The sequence below is a fragment of the Drosophila sechellia genome, chromosome 2R (assembly GCF_004382195.2).
Source record: "Drosophila sechellia strain sech25 chromosome 2R, ASM438219v1, whole genome shotgun sequence".
NCBI classification, from domain to species: domain Eukaryota; kingdom Metazoa; phylum Arthropoda; class Insecta; order Diptera; family Drosophilidae; genus Drosophila; species Drosophila sechellia.
In genome coordinates, this window is record NC_045950.1 from 3,483,842 (window position 1) to 3,503,718 (window position 19,877).

At 49.7% G+C, this 19,877-nt stretch overlaps 1 protein-coding gene across 4 annotated transcripts in view; it reads left to right on the forward strand.

Moving 5' to 3' along the window:
* The window catches only part of LOC6607968 (protein prickle), a 59,211-nt gene extending 40,282 nt beyond the window's left edge, over positions 1 to 18,929 (forward strand). For 2 of the 4 annotated variants that reach the window (XM_032714144.1, XM_032714143.1), the window contains exons 2-6: positions 12,136 to 12,736; positions 14,582 to 14,695; positions 15,986 to 16,114; positions 16,207 to 16,410; positions 16,536 to 18,929. In XM_032714144.1, coding sequence (XP_032570035.1) covers positions 12,136 to 12,736; positions 14,582 to 14,695; positions 15,986 to 16,114; positions 16,207 to 16,410; positions 16,536 to 18,350 — 2,863 coding nt within the window. In that variant the 3' untranslated portion in view covers positions 18,351 to 18,929. Of the gene's footprint in view, positions 1 to 426; positions 1,760 to 12,135; positions 12,737 to 14,581; positions 14,696 to 15,985; positions 16,115 to 16,206; positions 16,411 to 16,535 lie in introns of all 4 variants that reach the window. The other 2 variants (XM_032714142.1, XM_002032680.2) reach the window with 2 other exon arrangements.
* The last annotated feature ends 948 nt before the right edge of the window (positions 18,930 to 19,877 follow it).

A 19,877-nucleotide genomic window follows, 5' to 3' on the forward strand; every position in this document is an offset into this window, starting at 1 on the left:
CGCTCTTAGCCATTAGCCATTAGCAGTGGTAAGCGCGTTCGCTTCGCTATTTGCCTTACATCCAATCACTATTAAGGGCTCAAGCTGCCAATTCGCAGTGTCTACACAAATTTGATTAAGTTTCCTCGTCGAGCAGGCGGCTTCCGTGTTCGGTTTGGGGAAAGTGTTATGCTGGTGCCACGGCGATTTTCATCTTGTTCGAAAGTAAATTATAGGCAATCGATCAAGGCTGGGTGAGCAAGGCTTTGTCTAATCTCCAATTTCCAGTCGAAAAAGTTTAGTTTTCCTCGGGCTGGGTATCTGTATCTGAATTGAATAAAGTGGTATTCAAAAAAAAAATAGGACAATGCCACTAAAAAATTATGCGCCTATAAATATTGATTGTTTATAAAGCGATATAAATTAACAAGTTCCTAATCAATGCAGTGACAATACCATGTATTTTAAAGAATGTATGTAACGCACAAAAGAGAACAAAATGCTTGAAACGCCACAAAAAAACGCCGAATTTAAATAAAAAAAGTGTACAGAAAACTACAATCATGTAATTAAAATTCCACTCGAAGTTAAATTTACGAGGAAAATGTGAAAAAAAAACATGTAAAACAAAAGCGACCAAAAAGCAGCTACAAGAACAGAATGACACTGCCGACAGGGAAAGACAACGAGAACTGAAAAATAATTACGGGCCCAGAACAATAATAATAAGCAACATGAGCAGCCTGTCAACCGGTGGAGGAGCAGGAGGCTCCAGCGGAGGACCGGGGGGAGCAGATGCCGCCGCTGCTCCTGCTGCTGGCCAGGCAACAGTAACGGCCACTGGCAACATGGAGCCGGCGATGGTGCCACGTACCGCCAATTTGCTGGCATGCAAACAATGGTGGCGCGTCTGCTTCTTGTACGGGGACCAGCAGAAATATTATCGACAGCTCTATAGCAAGGCGGCGGCCCAGCGGCTGGCGGACGCTAATCAGGACCCCGACAATGCCCGCGATCGGGAGTACGACACCGTGGACTGCGATCTTATCGCCGGGCAATTAGATGCCGTCGAGGATGCGGACGATGGCATCGATCTAGGCGATCACTCGTCGACCCCGAAGGGCGGTGCGGCGCCGGCGGGCCGTCCGCTCTTCCCGCTCTCCTCCTCGCCGCGGCGCAGCAAGAAGCTCCTGAGATCCCTGCGAGCCCATGTGCGCGGGGAGAAGCTGCCGAAGAACGACACTACGACGGCTAACGAGTCCAGCGAGGTGACCCAGCGGAATGCCAGGGTGACCGTTCTCGACGACCCCTTTCTATTCGGCATCGACGCCGATCACCTGGGCGATCTCGTGGTGCGGGGCAAGCGGTACAGTCCACTGGACGCCACCGAGAACATGGCCAGGTTCTATGCGGAGCAGGAGGCCACGGCCCAGGTCCTGGAGATCATCGAGCAGGAGGAGGAATCTCCCGAGCGGGAAGCTCCCAAGCCCGCCCTACCGCCCAAGCAGAAGCAGCAGCGTCCTGTGCCGCCACTGCCACCACCACCACCGAACCGGGTCACCCAGGACCAAGGAACGCAACCTGCAGCACCACAAGTGCCCTTGCAACCCCTGACCGCCGGCGATCTTCAGTTTCTAAACTTGAGCCTGCGGCAGAGGAGTTTACCGCGCAGCATGAAGCCGTTTAAGGATGCCCACGATATCAGTTTCACTTTCAACGAACTGGACACTAGCGCCGCACCGGAAGTGGCCACAGGAGCCGCCCAGCAGGAGTCAAATGAGTGAGTAGCCATTTCCAGCCAGTCCATTTGTCAGATGCAATTTGGCCGCCCTTGGCAGCCGCCTTTCCTCCAAGCCTGCTGACAATTTAAATGCATAAGTTTTGTTGCCGCGGTGATTGATTACCAGGAGCACCAAGTTCAGAAGGAGCTGCAGCAGCTTGTTGTGCAAGACGTTGCCGAGGCAGGAGTCAATGAACACACATTGCGTGTTCTGCGACCAAGACGAACCGCAAAATGCACGCAACAAGCTGCAGCCAGCTACATCAGCTACTCCGGCAACTTGTTCTTGTCTTGGCAGCCAGAAACCAAAACTCCGTAACAGTGGTGACATCCCTTCCGAAAATCAATAAGGCGAAAGTACACCAAAAAGATGAAAACATAAAGAGATTTCTGGGTGATTTCATGAGTTATTTTTTATAATTGAGATCATCTTTGGCATTGATCATAATATCGATTTCAAAACCTTATTGGTTCTCGAAAAGTATTCTCTCATATTATATTTAACCTTGAAGAATATATGGCGTTTCACCAGTAAATCTAAATCGGACCTTTAAATTTCAATTCTATTTGTTGAAACTGCCCTGAGAAATGAAATTTTGAATTATGAATCTTAAGACTTCAGGTTTTGCGGTTCTGCCTGATTTCGTTTAACAGTAGCACACTATAACGAGTTTCAACTGCATACTATAAATAACAATCGAGATATTTTTAGGAACCTTTAGGCTGTTTCTAAAAAAAGACACCTCTACTTAAACCTTTTTAAAATATTATAAAACCTAACATAAAATCGTTTTTGCCGTTAAACTTTTCTGAACCTATAACCCCTTACAAATTTACTCATTATAATACTTCTCGCTGAATGTGTTCAAATAACTCTACGCGAATAACAACTGATAATATGTACCGATGTTTTATATAATTTTTTGGTGTTAATATGTTACAGCTATCGGTAATAGATAGATAGATAGATTCACCTCAGCTTCCACTTGCAAGTTTTGCAGCAAGTTTGCCCCAGTGTGCCTCCATCGCCAGTCTGGTTTCGTTGCGCTGCGTTGCACTCTGGTGCCGAGGACCCCTGCCCCACATACCTTGCTTATACGCATCACTCACAACGGCGACGGGGCTCTGGGTCTCCACTTACGCGGCCATACTCGGGTTACGCATACGACGCAGTGCCTCTGGGCCGGCGGCACAAACGACAACTGCCAAAGTGTGATTTACCAGGGGCCTTTGTGCGTCCCTCGCGGGTCCCGATCTTTCGGCAGATCGGTTGCAGCGGCTTATACATAGTGTACATAGTGTACATAGTGGGATGCGGTGGAAGCGGCGGAAAAGCGAGGAGCTGGCGCAATTTCAGAGCTCTGCTCTGGCGAGCTCCGCTTTCATGTCATGATTTTGCATAATGCCATGCAAATATCGGGCCCTAAGCCTAAGTTATTGTGTTTTGCGGATGGCAGGCACGCAGCTTATGAAATATGGCCGCGATTGTTTTCCCTCAGCCGCATGACATTTCCTCCTTTTCATTCTGCCAGGCAATGGGTATCGTACCTGGGGTGGGTTGGAAAAACAATATTGGCATATATTTCCATGGACATTTAGGGCTCTGATTTAGTATGCAGCCTTTCGTAGCAAACAAAAGACTTAGGCAACGAACTTGCGCGACTTGGGAAACTGAGTTGGGGAAGAGGCACAACTCAATTAGTTGCTGGCCAAGCTCATCATGGCACTGCTGATGGCGATGACGACGATCAACTTTGGCAACCACAAATTAGAGAGCAAAGCCAAGCTCGGGAGCTGCATTGCCAAACGGCCTGCTAACAGGAACCGCCAGCTATTCCAAGCGATTCCAAGCGATTCCAGCAAGAAGGCAATCAAAGCATAATTAATAATAATAACAGACGCCGTTTTGATGTGCCTCTGACACGGCTTCAACCCGATCTGTCTGCAATCCGGTAGCCACACGCGATTCTTCATTCTCAGTTCTCGCTTCTCGAATCTCAAATCTCGATTCTCGATACTCGCCCAGAAGCCCACAAGCCCAGCGGCTGCCATCGATGAGAGTTCCACCGCATTCGCATTAGTTCCCAGATCTATGCAAAACTGCGGATTTCGAATCTGGTTTCGCCTGGCCTTTTAATTGCCTGGGCCCCAGAGCGCCTAATGAAGATATTAAAAAATTGCACTGCAATAATTTCTCCGGCTGTGGCCGAACGAATGGCTTCTGGTTCGTTCGCATTCTGCGCAGGCAATTAACTTGTGTTCAGCTCGTGTCTAAGCATTCAATTCAATCTTGGCTGCCATCGAGTGCCGCATAAATCTCGAGAGCTTAACCGGGATCGGGATCGGGATCCTCGTCACGGCCCGCGTCTCCAATTCGCGTCAAGGGGCGGAATCGGGCGGGAACGCATTTACGACTTGTTTGGCAGTCGAAATGGAGAAAACGATCGGATGCGTTCGAAGTTACTCTCAAAATATGGTTTTACAGCCATCACTTCTTTAGCATCCGCGGCCATACTTAATATTTATGGTCTGTTCAGGGAGCAGAAAAGTTGGTAGATGTATTAATTGATGGATTTAGGTAAAACTGTGTTGCTTTGGAGTGGAGTTTTGTTTTAGGTGCTAACTACAATAGTCACAGAAGAAGCAACACATCTCTGAAATGCATTTAAAAGTTGTCGCGTCTTTTAGTCTCTAAACTATATAATAAAAAAGATAACCAGTTGGATATCTAAGGATAAGGGGTTTCTTTTAAATTCCAGAAACACAACATCGAATTCATCAGTATAATAATTTTATAAGTTATTGTTAGTTTCATTATATGCGGCTTATTACTATTAACTGTTTCTCAATCAAGTTTTATTGCTATTAAATACTTTCCGTACTTTTACCAATTCATACTCTTGTGCTTGTGCATTCAGATTCTCATCGATGGCATTGCCACATGGACGCCAACCACCACCATTTCAATCCTTCGCAGCCCATCCATATTGATTTTGGTTTTAATTAACAAAGCCATTAGGGGCACTCGCCTGCGAGTTGCAAATGCCTCCGCCCCTGACAAATGCCGATGCTTTTGTGGGCGTGGCCGGGTAGCTGGCTGTGTTGCAGATGCAACTTAATTGCAACAGCAAAGTGCAGCCAGAGCGACGCTGATGGCGGCGGCGGCGGCTTGCATGACTTGGCCCAGACAATTGACCAACTGGCTCTGCAGCTCTGCGGCTCTGTGCCGCTTAGCTCCGCTTTTAGCCGGCGCCACGAAGTGCGAGACAACAGCGACAACAGCGCGAAACAGCCTTTGTGATTTATTTATGCACGGCGATAAAATATGATTTTGTTTTCGTTTTCGTCATTTTGGCTCGCAGTCTTTTCACTCGACTACTCACTCGCTGGTAATGTGAAAATAAACCAAGGCCATTAAGCGTCTCCGCTCATGTTGGCCATGCTAATTGCCCCAAAGAGGCGGGCGGTCGATGGGCGGGGGTCGGTGCTCGTTGCTCGGGCCATGTTTATACGCATTTATGGCCAGCAGAACTGCGTCGCATATTAATTGTGTCTTGGGAATGCCAGTCACTCCTCGTGCCCCTTTTCCGCCTTTTTGGCCACGCGGTTCTCAAGCCTCTTAAGCCGCTGTCAAAATGACAGCGAATTGAATTCGGTTTTCGTGGGTCCATGACTTGTCTGCGCCCACATCAAAGCGATTTGGATCAGTTTGTTGTTATATATTATGTTTGGAAGTGCGTCAAAGCAAGTGCGTTGGGTTGAAGGGATTTTCTGGATTAGTTTAGCCAAAAGTAGACACTTGACTGACGGATCAAGACAAACACGGGCGAATTCCTCGGCCGCAGAGTCGCTGGAATTCCCCGCCCACTGGCAACTAATTAATAAAACATTTAACGCACTCACAAAGAAACGCAAGGCAATAAATTAAGGGGGGCTAAAGGCGGCTGAAGGCGGCAGCCGCATCGCAATAGAGTGCAGTGGAGGGGCAGTCGCGTAATTTTTATTGACAGCTTCACTTTTTGCATTTAAATTGCCTGCATGCCACTGGACAACCAGCCACTTGCAACTAGCAACCTGCAACTAGCATCTAGCAACCTGCAGCTTGCAACTGGCAACTGGCAACTTTGAGCAGAGTGGCAAGATTCCGCCTGCATTAACACTCTTTGCATTCCTGCCTCGTTAGCTCTTGAACTTGCCTCCGAGCGGGTTTGCAGCGATCCAGTAACCGCGATAAGGGGGCGAATTATCAATGTTCGGGGGAGCTCGAGGGAGCTCCGAAGGCGGAAACATAACAATTTAGCCGCACTTATATGCTAATCTGCCACTGCATCGCCGAAACTCGAGGGGCAGATGACAAATCGACGGAGTTGCCAGTCAAAGGCCTTTTTGCGGCTATTATGGCCGCAGATTGCAGCCAGCAACGTGCAATGTGCTGCATCACTTTACTGTCTGGGCATCTCATAAAACGCAATTAGCAGCTAATTATTTTTGCCATGTTGCTGTTGCCAGGTTGTCAACGAGCCTCCGAGAACAGTTAGTGCAAAAGTGCAATTTACCGTTCTAGGTTTTTGTCAAACAACGATCCAAATCAGGAGATAAATCGGCGGTCTCAAGTCGGTGCACATAATACCCTACGTACGCCACTTGTCATAACTTAAACTCTTTTAGCTGTGTATTTTAGTTGAAAGCTCAAATAATGCTATTTTACTTATATAAATTGTTAGAAGGTATTATTTTAATTAACCTTCCCCAATCCCACCATAAACCTACCGTCCGATTAGATCACTTTGTCCGTACATAACTCATTCTAATGAAGCAATTACAGCTCCCAATGCCGCAGATACCAGGATTGATTTACTCCTGCCGAAAGCAATCTTTGACTTGACTGCCTTTTAGAGTCAGAACCAATTCTCCATGGGATTGGTTGCGTTCTGGCCGAAACCCAGGCACTCCGCACACTCGGTTTTGGCCCGACCAACTTGCACTCTGCGTAGGCAGACGAACACAATTTCTTTGCTGCTGGTTTTGTTAATGGCCAAGAAATTAGATTCCAATTTTAGTTGGCCATAAATCAAAATAAGCCAACATGCAGCGGGAGCGGCAGGAGCGGCAGGAGCAACTGCAGCAGCAACTATGCAGTTTGCTTTATTACGGTTAATTTGTGAACAGTTTTGTTGCGATGCAAGCCACATAAATCAAATCAGATTTGGCTGGTGCGGCTCGATGCCGACATGTTTTAGAATCCGAATGTGTCATTAATAATTATGCCTTGAATGCAGTTCGGTTGTTCATGGTCCGTGGATAAGCACTGATTTATGCTCCGGACGGATCACACGTTTTCCGGCCATCTATCGAGTGAAAATCTCACTTAGCTGACATTCGGGCCAGACGGCAATATCCGCCGCTAGATATGAAACCTCAACAAGATGTGCCAACACTCGAAGCGTGATTTCCTTCGCTCGCCGTGTTTGCATAGCGCGGAATAAAAATCAATCAATGCCAATTTGTTTACCAAATCATAATAAAAAGCCAGTCCAAGTCCCAGATGAAACTACTCGGCCTAACGGACGCATCGTTCGGAGGAGAACGAAATGTAATTATGGTCAAAAACAAAATTGAGCATAATCACTCCAGCAATAAAGGCAGCATTAATGTATAAAAATCGAAGCATCAAAAAAGTCGTAGAAAAAACCCAGAGACGACAAGGAACAAAAAGCATGGGGCTGAAAGAAGAAACACAGCCAAAGACACGGCTTCAATTAAAAAGGCAGATGGAGAAGGGGTTCGTTCCATGGGGGCAGAGGCTGGGGCAGGGGCAGGAAAACAAGTTCATAGACCAAAGACAACGACCGCAGAAGCGGCCGAGTCTCCGGATGAATGCCGTGGGCCCCGACTTGGAACACACACAGCCACGGATGTATGGTTATGTGGTGGGTTTTGGATGGATGCGGGGGAAAGGGATCGGGAGCAGGGTATCTAGAGCGGGGGATCTGGAGTAGGGGATCGGGAGGCACTACCTGGTGGGCGACTGAGAACAACGCGCGCGTTTTCCACCAGCCTATGCCTTGATGTATTAGCCACAAAGTTCGCAATTAATTGGCGGTTGCTCGAATAAAAATAATGCCTTGAATCAATTACCGTGAAAACAAATTGGAACTTCTCCCATCACCGCCTTTAGCTCACCGAATTTGCATTGATGATGCAATTTCTCTAACATCCATTACGGAGGCGAGGTTCTGGCACGAAAACCTGATCGTGGCGTCGTTGCTGGTGTTAGCATGTACCAGCGAAAAGAGGCTTCGCGGGTCTTTGGCTCCCAGGGAAGATGGTCGAGATGGTCGGGATGGTCGGCATGGTCGGAATGGTATGGGGTACCTCAATGTTGGCCGCTTGGCACACAAATTGCTGGCATAGCTGCGCTGCCGTGGCTGTTTGCAGCTGTGAAAATTTGCACGCTCTGTAAACAATTTTCCTGCCCGTTAGCAGGGGGACACAAAGGCGATCGGCTAAAATGTAGCAGCAACATACTTGCCGCCTGCGATGATGAGTCGCCCGATCTTTAATTGGTTTAGTGCGAGCGGGAGATAAGCCAACGCAGTTCGCGCCATTATGCAACTTTCTAAACGCTCAAATTGAAACAGCGAGTTAGCAGGCATTCGCCAAGGTACAGTCCCAGTTCTCAGAGCCACCAATTAGTGGCCGTACCACTTGGCGTATGCTTAATAAACGCACCTGAGAGTGGACCACACACGAGTGGGTAGCGGGAACGGGGGCAGCGCAGGCAGGTAAGTGGGATGTGCATCGCCAGACCGGCATTCTTAATCAACTTCCAGGCGGGGCGAGAACAAATCCGCTCGCCTGCCGGCTGCCAAAGTCAATAAAAATGTCAACACGGCAAATGTCATGTTGACAAGGCAGACAGAACAAAACGTGCTGATTCTGCGGCTGCTGCAGTGCAAAAATGCCAAGTGGTTCTGGTTTCTGCGTTCTGCGTTCTGTATTCTGGGGAATATGTACATTCTCCCCCATATAAACTTTACGAGCTTTTACAGCGCTCCTTTCTCTTGTCCACCTATTTTTATGGACAATTCAAAAATCGTTTATGACAATCGCTGCCAGCACGGAACTGGCGAAGCTTTTTAATAAAGTTTTGTTGCTGTTGTTGCTGCTCTGCCAGGGATAGTAAAACAATAAAAGGACATACGGAATGCCAGGACGATGCGGAGTGGGGGAAGGACAGTCCAGCCACACAATTGCTGTCCATGCGAGAGACGTCGTAAAACTAAAAGCAAACAAGTCTTAATGGAGCGACACCTGTCCCCGAACTCACAAGAGGCCATACAAGGCGACCTTACACAGGAATATAATATTTCAGGGTTCCGAATATAGCACAAATTGGTAGGAACATGAGTTTTATTAGAAGTTTACAACCGAGTTAAAACGAGTTAAAACATTCCATCTATAGCAGAATTTCTCTCTGTGCAAATATAAGCTGAACGAGAAGTTTCGCATCGGACTCCTGGACTGGTGTAACTTTCGCTGCGGATACATAGGTATTAGCAGGTATATCTGAGCGATTATTCTTCCACCGCTCTTCCGACATTAACCCAAATCACACAAATGACTTGAGAAAACCGCACACAAAGTGCCAAAGTGATTTGGGGCCAACCTTTTGGGCATTGTGCTCGGAGATTGGGGGCCGCAGATCGCAGCTTGCCCCAGCTCCCCCCAGCTCTTGGCCATCTGCTAAACTGTCTTTAGCCGCGCATTGAGCCGTCGCTCATCGCTCAAGCTCCGTGGCAATTTGTCAACGCGACCGCCGCATAATGATCATTCATCTGGATGCCAGATAAGCGCGGACTGGCTAAATATAGGCACTTGCCGCAGATCTCTGCGGCTGGGTGGTGGCAGGAGAGGGGGGAGCAGCTGCAGCTGGCCCCGCCAACCCTCAATGGGCCAACTCCGGCTGTGAACTAGTTTTCCAGAGGGCCTAGACGGGGCAAACCTGTTCTCTGGGTCAACGACTGCCAAAGTAATTGAGTCGAAGCCCGGATCCCCAGCCCTCCATCGTCGATCAATGCAAATTGCGTCAACAGCTGCCGGCTAACCTGAAACTGGCGGGCTTACTTCTGCAGGGCTCCCTGCTCTCCTGCTGCAACATTATAGGCTGCTCCTGTTGGCCGGCAACAATGTTGCGCAACATTTGCTGCACGCAAATGCACTTTCCATTTTGTTCTGCCGCCTTAATGACTTTATAGACCTGTGCCCGATTGAAACTTGCCACAATCGCTTGCCAATTTCGCGCAATTCGCTGCAGTCAGCAGGGAATTTGCGCTGCTGCAGCGGAACATGAAAAAGAGGGCCACGAAGAAATGCAGGTCGCACAATAAATTCGCCAGACCCACAGGCTCCCAGGCGAATTTATAGAGTTTAGACACAGTTTCACCCGGTAGGTTGGCGGATTGGTGGGTTGACGGGATAGCGGGCTTACTGGCTGGTCTGTTGTTGGTTGTTGGATGGCCAAGTCGGGACTGGTAATTTGGTTTGAAAGCGGCTGATTTGACGGCGGGCAACACTCGGCAATCGGGGTCTCCAGCTGCGACACGATGCACGTGCATGCCCGGGGATTTGGATACGGTTTTAGTTTTGGCCACTCGACCCGCTCCCGCTCCCCACCATATAAAACATCCATTACAGTTCCACCACGCATTTCTGCGTTTGCAGCTCAAAAATTCAAATGTCAAACAGTTTTTTCGGGCTTATTCCCCATTGAAAGTCGCAATCTGCGCAATTAATTTGCCGGCAAACCGCAGAAACCGCTTGGCACACACAACACTCGCCCATCCATTGACACGTCAGTGGGTCCCAGGCAAAGTGCCAGCGCAAATCCCACTCCTTTCCCGCTGGTGAACTAGAAATGGAATTGGAAAATGTTAAATCGGGATGTGGCTAGCGAAAAGAAAGAATTCACTGGCTAAAACAACAAAAGGGCGGACAGCATTGTTTTGATAAAACGCCCGCATGAACTCGCATTTCCAGTTCGCTTCAGTTCAGCTCTGCCCCGGCCACGCCCCTTCTCCACCCCGCCCCACTCAGATATATCTATCTATCCGCATCCGCATATGTATGCGGATGAGGGTTCGTGTGTGCAGTTACAATGCACAGTTATCCTTTGATATGCCACACAGCAAACGGCCATGAAATGGTGCGTGTTCATTTCCCGATGTCAAAGGACCGATGCCAGTGCACTACGGAAAATAGAGAGCTTTAATTGAATTAAAGGCTAAGCACTTCACCTCAACCAACATCCAAAACATTCTATACAAATTTAGATTTGATCTCGAATCTGGACAAAGCCAAACTATATATACATTTATGTTCTTCAAAGAAAATGCCTTATCTTTTGAAGGTAAGGATTAGCCGTCGACAACATAACTTTAATTTTTACAAGGTATAATCCTGAATGAATGAATTATCTATAGTTTTACCAGTAATATACAATTTTAAAAGAGTATTGGTAGCAACGTATCCAAAATATTGTGTCCATATAAGGCACATGACTATTGATCAGCACTTGCAGTCCAATTGACATACTACTCAAGCATGAGGTCTTTATATGATATCCATATGCTTATGTGTTATTTAAGTGTTTTATTGTATAGTAAAACATTTTTATTTTACTTCATATATTGGTTACAATCACCTTGATATGATACAGAAATGTTTGGGGCTCCAGAAGTCACGATCGTCTGGCTTGCCACAAATTCGCTGAGATCGCATGAACGTAGCAAACGGGTTGCAGGGCATTAAAGCCGGTCTAGGATAACAATGTCTGAAAATGGGAAAATGACAACGGCGACAGTCCTGCGGGTCCAACAACAACAATAACAACAACAAGATAGCTGAAATAACAACAAAATAGCAACAAAGGCAACGCAGAGCTGTCGATTTGTTTGTGTAAACGCTGTGATGCGAATATTTTCCATTCTGACGTTTGGAAAAACAGCTCCCCCCAATGCACACTTCTGTCGCCGTCAAAATAAAAAACGCATGAAAAACAAACTAAAATTGACAGCTTGTTCGACGGAAAATAGGAAGTGCAAAACCGCATAAATCCAACGAATTACAAAAGGAATACAATGAATACGATTTCCATGCGGTTTTATATTACATTAACAATATGATTCAGCTTTGCGGCGAGGGATTACCACATTTTTTTCCACCTATTCTAGCTTTTCCGCTGGCGGCCTTTAACCCTGCACCATCCGGCCAGCGGGAAAGCGGGAGAGATTTTAATGAAAATTTTCCAACTTTAATTAAATTCCGATTAGTCAAGCCTGGTCGCTAAGTCACGTCCTCCACTTTTCCACTTGCAGGCCCATCAGCAGAACTCCGCTAACGCAGATCTCCTATCTGCAGAAGATCCCCACGCTGCCGCGCCACTTCTCGCCCAGTGGGCAGGGCCTGGCCACGCCCCCCGCCCTCGGCAGCGGCGGCATGGGTCTGCCCAGCAGCTCCTCCGCCAGCGCCCTCTACGCGGCCCAGGCGGCAGCCGGAATCCTGCCAACCTCCCCGTTGCCCCTGCAACGCCACCAGCAGTACTTGCCGCCGCACCACCAACAGCACCCGGGAGCTGGAATGGGATTGGGCATGGGTCCAGGACCAGGATCGGGGGCAACAGCAGGACCGCCCCTTGGGCCGCAGTACTCGCCAGGCTGCTCCGCCAATCCCAAGTACTCGAATGCCCAGCTCCCGCAACCGCCGCACCACCACCACCAGCTCTCGCCGGCTCTGTCCACGCCCTCGCCACCCTCGCTGCTCCACCATCCCACCGGAGGCACTTCCTCCGCCTCGGGCCACGCCCCCTTCCTGGGCGGACCGCATATGGACATTCAGCGGCAGTCGCACTCGGACGACGACAGTGGCTGTGCTCTGGAGGAGTATACCTGGGTGCCACCCGGACTGCGTCCTGATCAGGTGAGAGAGCCTTTAAACATTTCAATCTCAATATCTAGCTCCTAAATATGAATGTATATAGCTAATGCAATTAAAAATCCTTGTATTTTTGCTTACTATGTCAGCAAAGTGTTTCACAAACTTTGTTACTTGTAGAATCAAAGGGTATACTATATTCGATGGAAAGTGTATAACTGGTAGAAGAAGCGTTTCCAACGCCTCATTCGTTCGTCTGTCTGTCTGTCCGTATAAACGTCGACATTTCGGGAATTACTAAAGATGGAAAATTAATATAAAGCATGAATATTCTCGAATACTAGATACCCTTTTAGCCCATAACGGATATATACTCCAGTATACCTATTATTTACACCTAGTATTTCAATACTTTCCTTTCCGTCATAGTATAAATAACGACCCAAAATTAGTTCAACTATTAAAACGATCTATTTACATAGTTAAGCTATTGTTTTTCATTTCGAAATTGTTTAGATGTTCTAGCACAAATAAACCAAACTTAAATTCCCTTCCACATCTGGCTGATGTTATTTAGTTTCCCAAAAATGTACAGGTCCGATCTTAGTGGTGCCCCAGTTTCAAGCAGGCTGGGAACATATCCAGCAACTCGTCGTACCTTAAACAACATGTCTTGGCCTCCAAGACATCCTCCGATATGGATTCCCAACCTTGGACGTCCACGGAGTGCAGATTGCAGTGAGGAGGCGAAGTGCCAAGGGCAGACCCAGGATGGCAGGCGAGATTTGTGGGCTGGCGATAAGCGGGATACTTGAGTTATTGTGCGTTATTTTGTCACTCGGAGCGAGCTGTAAATAAATGCACGCGACTGGGCCATAAATCAGCGACTGGTGGCCAGGACGGGCTCGAAAGCCAGTCGAAAGATGATGCAGCGGAGTGTCCAGTGGAGCTGGCCAAAGGCGATTGCGACCGGCTCCGCTCTGGAGCGCGTCAATTAGGCTATGGGTCTAGTTGTCTGTCCGTCTGTAGAATTAGATAGCGCTAATGAGTGCCCGCTCCGAGGAGAAGCAGGAAGAGGAGGGGCGGAGGAGGACTCCCCCGCCGGCCAGCAGCCATTCCTCAATTCGCATTTGACTTTAATGGCCAATTCAATTGTGGCTGCAAGCGGCTGAGCCGTGCTTTTTTCAATTATTTGCCAGGCGCCGCTAACCGAAACGAAACGAACTCGTAAATTATTCGCGTAAAATATGCGACAATGCCAAATAAATCTTTCACAATCTGCCCGGCAGAAGTGCCCAGTTTGCCACTCCGACCTCTGAATCGGAATTTTTTCGGGTCCCCTTCGCTTTTGCGTTCAACTCTTTGACTTCCGTTAAAGCCATCCTCCCATCGGATGCCATCCGATCCCATCCCGACGGGCCTATCAGATGTCTAGCAATGCATTTCTTCGTTTTGCCTCGCTTTTCGCTGGGTGACTTTACAAACAGAATTGAAAATTTATTTACAGCCATGTGGCAGCAATTTACGTTGATGCGGCATAAGCCATGTGTCAGTCAGCCGCCGCGTCGAGCTGGCATTTTCCATTTCCATTTCCATGTCCCGCTTCTCGCTGTTCCCTGTCCACTTACCGCTTCCCGCCGATGAAAGAACGCTTGGCGAGCGTGGCCAATAAAGATGGCTTAGCACGTTGTGCACCTTTCAACCTGGCTCAAACGCAAGGAGGCGGCTCAGATGGAGGAGCAGGAACCGAGAAATCAGCGTAATAAAATCAAAAATCCATGCCCGCTGTGGCGGCTCTTAACCCTTTGGTGCCCGCGCCTCCTTAACTGTAATCTCGGCCATTCCGCAAGGTACTTACCACTCGGTTCCATCTGCTCTGTTCTCCCGCAGGTTCGCTTGTACTTCTCGCAGATACCCGACGAAAAAGTGCCATACGTCAACAGTCCGGGGGAGCAGTATCGTGTGCGACAATTGCTCCATCAACTTCCGCCGCATGATAACGAGGTGAGTACGGGGTGGGGTGCCTCCCATCACAATCCCAATCCCATTCCCAATCCTGAACCTGACCCCAGGCCCAAGCGCAAGCCCAAGCCCCTCGGGATCGTGGGCCCGTCAATTTAGCGGCATTTATCCCAACTGGAGGAGCTGGCATCGCATGGCAGCACCGCTTATCGAGATTGAAACCAACTCGAATTACGGGCTATGACATTTCAAAGTCAAATTGCGCTACGATTTTCCCACACACCTCCGTTCCTATCCACAGATGTACACATATATATGTATGTATGTGTATGTCCCTCTCGACCATTTCCCGTTTTGTAACCTTTAATTGATCGGGGAAACAAGTGCAGGCTCAGTCTGAGTTTGGTATTTAGAGCAGACGCTGACCACAAAAAAGTGGGCAAACAAACCAGGCATTGCTGAGCGGATTGCCAGATATCAGTTACTTGTGCTGGGAATAGTGCTGGTAGAGGTACGAATTGGTTTACCCAAGGATATACGAGGCTCACACATAAAAAAGGTGAAAGTTCACACAAAAAGGTACATTTTTGATTTAATTGAAGCAGCTTTAAAGATGTTTCAATATGCTGTGTTAAACGTTTTCAAGTTAAAACTTAGCTAAAATAGTAGGTACTATACTATATGTACAACTACCGAGGCACATCACTGTTTCGGGGATTGGGGTCTGAGATCTGGAGGATGGCTAACGATGACTAGAACACTCATTGAAGGCCGGCCAGAAATAAGGAAAAAAGAGGTCCAAACCGAAAAATAAGTGGAGGCAGCCGAAAAAATTTGCATACAACACACAAACGAGACGCTGACCGTAGACCGCAGGCCGTTCTGGGGGAGATGGGCAGAGCCATGGCCAGAGACACAGCCAGATCCAAATGGAGATGGAGATGCCGATGGAGTGGACAGCAGGAGGCTGGCGGTTAAGCGTTGATGGGCAGCCTGGGCTACTGACTACCGTTTGCCTTTTGCGGTTTGCTCTGCGTTTCTCCGGGCATCGCGCCTCGGGCCTTGGGATTTGTGGGATGTGGGATGTGGGATGTGGGCCTGTCTGCCGCCGAGACAAACAATCTCGCCCGTTCCCTGTCCGCGCTTCTTGGAAAGATCACTTCAGGCTGCGGCTCAGCTTGGTTCAGCCCACCGTTCCTCGGTTCTCTGCTGTCGAGTCCCACTTGAACATATGATTTCCCTGTCTTTTCCCAGCATGAGGAGATGGAGGTGGCCAAGGGGAAAAGAGGGCGATGGAAAGCCACAGTTTTCAGTTACTCGCTGTCATTGCAGGTTCGTTACTGTCACTCACTGACGGATGAGGAGCGCAAGGAGCTGCGGTTATTCTCCACGCAGCGCAAACGCGATGCCCTGGGCCGCGGCAACGTGCGGCAGCTGATGAGCGCCCGACCCTGCGATGGAGTAAGTACAGCGATACTCCTCCGATGCGGAAACCCACTCGGAGCGAGGGGCCTTACACCTTGCCTGCATATCTAACTCATCGATCCTTGCAGTGCGACGACCTAATCTCCACGGGCGACATCGCCGTGTTCGCCACTCGACTGGGACCCAATGCCAGTTGGCATCCGGCGTGCTTCGCATGCTCCGTCTGCCGCGAGCTCCTCGTGGACCTTATCTACTTCCACCGTGATGGGCGCATGTACTGCGGACGACACCACGCCGAGACCCTAAAGCCCCGCTGCTCGGCCTGCGATGAGGTGAGTGCTCTCTGCTTCGGATTAGCATTGCTTAAAACTATTAATTTGGCATTAAAAATAATATTTTAAATGTTTAACCGTTAAGCCCCTCGTATCTAACAAGATGTTTCATCTTTGATCCGCAGATTATCCTGGCAGACGAGTGCACGGAGGCGGAGGGCAGGGCGTGGCACATGAACCACTTCGCCTGCCACGAGTGCGACAAGCAGCTGGGCGGGCAGCGGTACATCATGCGGGAGGGGAAACCGTACTGTCTGCACTGCTTCGACGCGATGTTCGCAGAGTACTGCGACTACTGCGGGGAGGTCATCGGGGTGGACCAGGGCCAGATGAGCCACGATGGGCAGCACTGGCACGCCACGGATGAGTGCTTCTCCTGCAACACGTGCCGCTGCTCGCTGCTGGGTCGCGCATTCCTGCCGCGACGAGGGGCCATCTACTGCTCCATCGCCTGCAGCAAGGGGGAGCCGCCCACGCCGTCGGACAGTTCCGGCACAGGAATGTACACCACGCCCACTCCGCCCACACAGCGGGTGCGGCCCCATCCGCAAGCGCCCCTGCCGGCGCGTATTCCCAGCAGCCACGCCTCCAGCTCGCCGCCCATGTCGCCGCAACAGCAGCAGCAGCACCAGGCTACCTTCAACCAAGCGATGTACCAGATGCAAAGCCAGCAGTTGGAGGCGGCGGGCGGACTGGTGGACCACGGCAAGAGCTACGCCGCGTCGGACTCGGACGCGGGTGTGGTAAAGGACCTAGAACACGGCGGACACATGGGCGGAGGAGATCTCACGGACTTTTCAGGTGGACGAGCCTCCAGCACCTCGCAGAACCTGTCGCCTCTGAACTCACCCGGCGACTTCCAGCCCCACTTTCTGCCCAAGCCCATGGAACTGCAGCGCGACGGAGTGTACAACTTCAACGAAATGTCCTCGAACCTGGATGCAGCCTGGCCACCGAAGCCCACAAACAGTTACCATCTGCAGAGACAGCTCCTGGAGAACCCTCACACTGCCAGCATGCCGGAACTGGCGGGTAAACTGGCGCCTCCTGCGCACATGCAGCACCTGTCCCAGCTGCACGCCGTGTCCTCGCACCAGTTCCAGCAACACGAGTACGCGGACATCCTGCATCCGCCGCCTCCTCCGCCTGGTGAGATTCCCGAGCTGCCCACTCCCAACTTGAGCGTGGCCTCCACCGCCCTGCCGCCCGAGCTGATGGGCTCACCCACCCACTCGGCGGGCGACAGGTCGCTGAACACGCCCATGTCCACACAGTCGGCCTCCCACGCGCCCCCACATCCGGTCTCAATACTAAGCGGCGCCTCCTCCTCCTCGCCGATGAGCGGGGAGCCGGCCAAGAAGAAGGGCGTGCGCTTCGAGGGAATTCCGGACACACTGCCCCGATCACGCAGCTACTCCGGTAACGGAGCGGGAACGAGTGGAGGCGGCGAGAGGGAGCGGGATCGGGACAAGGACAAGGAGGGAGGTGGTCGCCATGGTCACGGTCACTCCTCGCGAAGGCGAAGACGTCGCAAGTCCTCCTCCAGCTCGGCGCACCATCGCAGCGGCAGCGGACATCGCTCCCACTCGACCACTCGAGCGGACACCTATGCACCTGCGCAACCCCTATCCTCGTCCTACCAGGGTCCACCTTCGGTTCTGCAGGCGGCCAACCTGGTCCACGAGTCGCCCAGCCGACAGCAGAGGGAACGGGAGCGCGAGCGGGAACGCGAGGAGTCCGAGGAGTCGGACGTGTGCTCCACCTGCTCCTCGAGCTCCTCCAGTTCGGAGGACTACATGATGATGTACCAGCTGCCGCAGAGGCGCCACTACGGCGGCGTGCGCGTGAGCTATGTGCCCAACGATGCACTGGCCTACGATCGGAAGAGGAAGCCCAGTGAGCCGGGCGGCGACAAGGACAAGAACTGCATCATCTCGTGATGCCGCCCGCCGGAGGGGTTCCAATCAGAGCCCAGGTTCGAGCACAGTTCCAGATGCTGATGCAGATGCAGATCTAGATCCAGATCTAATTAATGTGGCGCCATGGGCAACTCCATCTCGTGGCTAACGAAGTGGCCCAGAACGCTTGCGGGGATCATCAATTCCTGGGAAAGGAGGCAACTGCCTCTCCACAAAGCAAAATAAAGTTCAACTTGACATTAAGGCGCCTAGTTAAGGTACACTCACAAACATACATATGCAACTCCGCAGGAGGAGACCCTACAATAAGCGCCAACACTGTTCCAAATACACATCCCTAGTTAAGCTAATTGAAGATTCAACTATATACATATATTTTTATGATTACCGATAGCATAGCGAAGATACATTGCAGATAACCCTATTTATACACTTTATTTATATTTATTGCATTTTAGGCTTACCAGATACCCTAAGTATTTGCCTAGACAAATAAGTAGAAATGCTGACGATTGGGCTAATGAAACTCTACAATAACTTAGTTTAAGCGGAATCACTGTATGACATTCACGAGAATAAAGTTGAAAAGGAGTAAGTGCACCAAGGTGTCTTGGGGAATAAAAAACAATCTCCATCGGTTAAACGGTTTGTAGTTTGGGTAATTCCATTAGAATAGTTGGCTTTAAACATTCAACTGGCTTTTGGCCACTCAAATATATTTACCTCCGAGTTTAAGAAAATAATCCTCATTTTGGAAATCTAAAATACAATTGCAACTTTATGCCATTTCGGCTTTAGCTGCGGTATTTTTGCGGCTAGCTGGAATACTCCGTTTGGTGACCCCGTCGATGGCTGCGATAGCTTCGCTGTCGTATCTGCGGTATAATTATGCATCAGATAATGAATACAAATTACGCGCATGTCGAGCATTTGCATGCTGGCCATCCACCAGCGGCCGCAACATGGAAATTAAAATCGAAAATGAGGCAGGCAGGAGGAACTAATAAGTTGATGGCAAGTTATGGCGCACCGTTCCTCGGGATCGGATCGGTTTGGTTCGGATGGTACTGGAGCAGTGGCGGTGGCACAGGGCAGGTACTCCAGTTGGCAACCCGTCGAATAAGAGCAATCACATGCATGCAACGCTTGCCACAGGGCGTAATTAGCAAATAATGCCGGCCACTCCGAAGGGGCACATTACTTGCGGTGGACAAGGAGCAGCGGAGGCGAGTGGAACCTCGTTCCTGCTTACATTGTTAGATTCAACAACTTGTGCCCCAGCCTTCCGTTTGCATTGTACACTCCACTGGCTGCCGTGCACTGAGAATAACGTGTAGTGCTAAGTGGGGAGTGTGTCATCACAATGAGTTGTGGATGGGAAAGATGGGTTTAACTTTAACACTCCTTTGGAGATCAACCGTTCTCTAATGACACTTGATATTTATATATTGTAAGAGGATTATCATATATGGTATGATAGATAGTATTGCATAGTATTGCAGTACACACTATGCACCGTCTTGTTGCTATTAGTCATTCGTTTGTATC